General features: G+C 40.1%; 1 protein-coding gene across 1 annotated transcript in view; it reads left to right on the top strand.

The window, feature by feature from the left end:
- Positions 1-4,272, top strand: part of LOC122540179 (dynein axonemal heavy chain 8-like) — a 1,249,383-nt gene that overhangs the window by 1,028,405 nt on the left and 216,706 nt on the right. Inside the window, exon 62 of the mRNA XM_043675521.1 lies at positions 3,181-3,334. Within this exon, the coding sequence (XP_043531456.1) occupies positions 3,181-3,334 (154 nt within the window). The remainder of the gene's footprint in view (positions 1-3,180; positions 3,335-4,272) is intronic.

Here is a 4,272-nt window from a genome sequence, read left to right as displayed (position 1 = left end):
CAATATCCTTTCAAGCCGGTCGGAGATGTCCCGCACCCTGGCACCGGGCAGGCAACACACCATGCGAGACTCCCGATCCGGCTTGCAAAGGATACTATCTGTCCCCCTAATTATAGAATCCCCTACTCGACACAATTAGACAGCTTCAGAGTGGCAAAGCCCCTGGATAAGATGGATTCCAGGTTGAGTTTTATAAAGAATTTGTAGGGGAACTGGCTGGGCCATTTATAAATATGTATAATTACTCACATGGTCAGGGCTGCCTTCCGCCTTCATTGAGAGAAGCAAATATCTCTCTCATTCTTAAAAATAAGAAAGGCCCCAGAAGATTGCTCATCATATAGACCAATATCCTTGCTAAATGTGGATTTTAAAATTCTTTTTAAAATGTCAGCATTAAGATTGGAGAGGGTCTTACCATACATCATAAAAGAGGACCAGATGGGGTTTATTAAGGGCCGCAGATCAACAAATAATATTGAAAGGGTCTTAAATATGATACAAGCCTGTCAACAGGGAAGAATACTGGAATTAGTTTCCTCCTTGGACGCAGAGAAGGCTTTTGATCGGGTAAAATGGTCATTTTTTTTATACACTGGAAAGGTTTGGTGTCGGAGAGGTATTTTCTAAATGGGTCTCAGTATTATACAATCACCCCAAAGCAGGTGTGATCACCAATGATTTAGGTATGGATAGCTTCAGTATTGATAGGGGCTGTCATCAGGGATGTCCTCTCTCACCATTATTATTCACGCTAGTAATCAAACCACTAGCGGAAGCTATACAAACTGACCCTAACATACCCGACCCATACCCAAGGGTTGGTTCAGGTAAACATAAGATTACTCTCTATGCAGATGATGTCCTCCTTTTCTTAAGTGATCCTTTGATATCCATGCCCTGCCTAATTCAAGTGGCCAATCTATTTAGCATGTTCTCAGGCTATAAAATCAATTTTATGAAATCGGAGGCCATGGCGTTAGGTGATCTCGCCTGTATATCCAACTTACGAGATGGATCTTGTTTTCCCTTTTGGTGGTCACTGGAAGGTTTTCTATACTTAGGTATTTTTATCACCCCAGTATTTGGTCAGCTGTACAAAGCCAATTTTGTACACCTATTAGAGAAAATAAGGCAGGACCTTCAACGCTGGAGAGCTCTCCCAATATCCTGGTTAGGCAGAGTAGCCGTGGTTAAAATGAATATTCTACCTCGTCTTCTATATCCTATGAGAATGCTCCCTCTGATGTTGCCGAGATTGGCGTTGCTTAAGCTCCACAGCTGGCTTGGTTCCTTTATCTGGAATCACAGATGGCCCCTTATCAGATTAGAAAAGCTGCAGCTTCCACAGGCAAGGGGAGGACTGGACTTCCCAGACTTTAGGAGGTATCAGTTGAGCTCTTTATTATCTTATGTAGCTGATCAGGTCTCTTGTGACCCACAATCAATTTGGTTAGACATTGAGACCTCCCAAGCAAAGTGTCCCCACATCAATCTTTTATTTATGGATAAGATGAGAGCTATTATGGACTATTGCAAAAACTCCATTGTATTAAATACAATTAAAGCCTGGAGGATAATGCAACAAGATGAGGGTAACCTGCAAAAAACCTCCCCTTATACTCCTATAGTGGGAGCATCGGGATTTCAGTCAGGGCTGACAGACACTACATTTAAAACTTAAAAATGCAGAGGTATCTCTTGCTTGGGGGACCTGTTCGATGGGGAGGTTATGACGTCTTTTGAGCAGTTGTACCATAAGTTTGGACAGCCTAACCGGGACCTTTTTCGGTATTTCCAAATAAGAGATTATATACAGAAGAAGACCACACTGATAGGCAATCCCCACAAATCGGATAGGGAAAGAAGAGTGCTATGGCCGATGGGGCCGCCCTCGGTCAGTACTCTTTATCACTCATTATTTAATGAGGTATCGAAAGACATGGAATGATTATTTAAAATGTGGAACCAAGAATTGGGGTTAGAAATCTCTTCAGCAATGTGGGAGGACATCTGGGAAAATGCCAGAAAGGTCTCTATTTGTAATAGAGCTCAAGATATTCCATTAAAGATACTCCACAGGGCTCATATAGCACCTGAACGACTTACAAAATTTAAGGTAGGAGCATCCCCAATGTGTCCTAAATGCAAAATAGAAGTTGTCACTCTCATGCATTGCCTATGGACATGCCATAAGATCTGCAGGTATTGGGACAGAGTAGCAAATGCCTTGACAGAGATCTTGGGTATGGAGATTAGATCGGATCCAGTGTCTCTACTCTTGAGCTTTTCAGATTTTCCCTCCCTGGATGTACACGGGAGGAAACTATTTTCCATTCTCTCCTTTTGTGCAAGGAAAAATATTTTAGTGAACTGGGCAGCTGAAGGCCCTCCAGGACTTTTGAACTGGCACAGGTTAATAATCATGGAATATATCCCCCTTGACTTCTCACAAATATGGTGCACCAAAAAACTGAATTAGCCTGCTTGGGAAAACAAATTCTGCAGTCCTCACTTTCTCCTATAAAATATGGCAGCCCTTTTGAACTATATTGACACAGATATTTCGGCCATGTTGCCCAGGGTTTTTGTCTGGCTGTGGTAGTGGTTCTGGCTGGTCCGGGGACACCCGGGAGGAGGAATCCCGTATAAATACGGGTTTCATTATGACTTGATGTAAATCTAGTTTGAGCATGTACTTAGTTATTTAATTATTCTGTTGTTTATCGCTAGCAATGTATGATATCCTATTTTATATTTTGGTTGTTTGTAGGATAGATCAGTAGTTAGTTGGGTTTTTCAATTTTTCTTGTTTCAGTTATTATTCTTTTCCTTTTTCTTATTTATTTAATTTTATATTGGTGCTTATACTTGTTTGTAGTACTTTTGTAATTTTGTAAAAAAAATCTTTTAAAATTTCCTTTTTTCAATAAAAATACCTATTAAAAAACATCACATGTCTATACAAGAGTATGCATCGCCTTAATAGTCATTACAGCTGGAGTAAACCTTGTACTCTGAAATACCTTTGATCGTGCCATATATGACCCACTTCTTTCACTAAGATTTTGGGATGCAATCTCAATCTCCCCTTATGTGACATCTTGTTTCGATGTTCAAAATGTGCATATATGTAAGTGGTTATTTTTGTAAGATGTGTAATTTTATTGCTTCTGTCAGGGCGTACAACGTTAGCAATCTAATGGACGACTTGAAGATATTGTACAGAACAGCTGGGGCAGAAGGCAAGGGAATCACTTTCATATTCACTGATAATGAAATCAAGGAAGAGTCCTTTCTTGAATATCTCAACAATGTACTTTCTTCTGGAGAGGTATTTAATTTCTTAATTTTCTTACAGCCTGAGCGTTATGTTTCTTTTACATCTGTCTCCTGATTTAATATTTTCAACCATTTATTTTAATGTATATGTATATGTATATACTGCTGCTGTAGCCATTAGTTCTTAGTATTCATCCGATAGTTAAATTTAAAAATTCTAACTGGATTATTTGTAATTGTATAATGAAATATAAACATGCCAGAATGTAAACAATAAAACCACAAGACATAGGAGCAGAAGTAGGCCATTCAGCCCAACATTTCTGCAATGCCATTCAATGAGATGGTATTCCTTTGTCTTGGCTTCCAGAATCAGTCAATCTTTACAATCGTTAGGCGTATCAATTCCAAGAACCCGTGCTGGAGAGGAGAAGGAAGTTTGATCAGAGTCAAAACATTAGGCCTGCAGCACGGATTCAAATTCTGCAGTGTGAAAGTGGAACTTCACTTAAATGTCAACACTTTACTTCAGAGGCTGAGGACATCAAGGAAGTGTTCATATATGAGGAGATGCTTCTGAACTATGGCTGATGGCATTCAGTGGGCAGGCGTGAAGATATTACTTGGATCTGAGAAAAGTAACTCAGAATGGTGAAAGATACTTGGAATGCATGCAAGATGTGACTGTTGGTAGTATTCTCACCTCTGAGTAAGAAAGTTGGGCATTTCACAGGTGAAGGCTCACTCCAAGAATTGAACTCAAAAAAAGATTTTGCTCCAGTTCACTGAGAGAGTGCTGCATTGTTGAAGGTGTCATCATTTACCTGAGAGAAAGTGAGGACTGCAGATGCTGGAGATCAGAGCTGAAAAATGTGTTGCTGGAAAAGTGCAGCAGATCAGGCAGCATCAAAAGAGCAGGAGAATCAACGTTTCGGGCATAAGCCCTTCTTTAGGAATGAGGAGGGTGTGCCAAGCAGGCTAAGATAAAAG

The sequence above is a fragment of the Chiloscyllium plagiosum genome, chromosome 3, assembly GCF_004010195.1.
Source record: "Chiloscyllium plagiosum isolate BGI_BamShark_2017 chromosome 3, ASM401019v2, whole genome shotgun sequence".
In the NCBI taxonomy this organism is placed as follows: domain Eukaryota; kingdom Metazoa; phylum Chordata; class Chondrichthyes; order Orectolobiformes; family Hemiscylliidae; genus Chiloscyllium; species Chiloscyllium plagiosum.
This window is presented reverse-complemented; position numbering and strand designations above follow the sequence as displayed.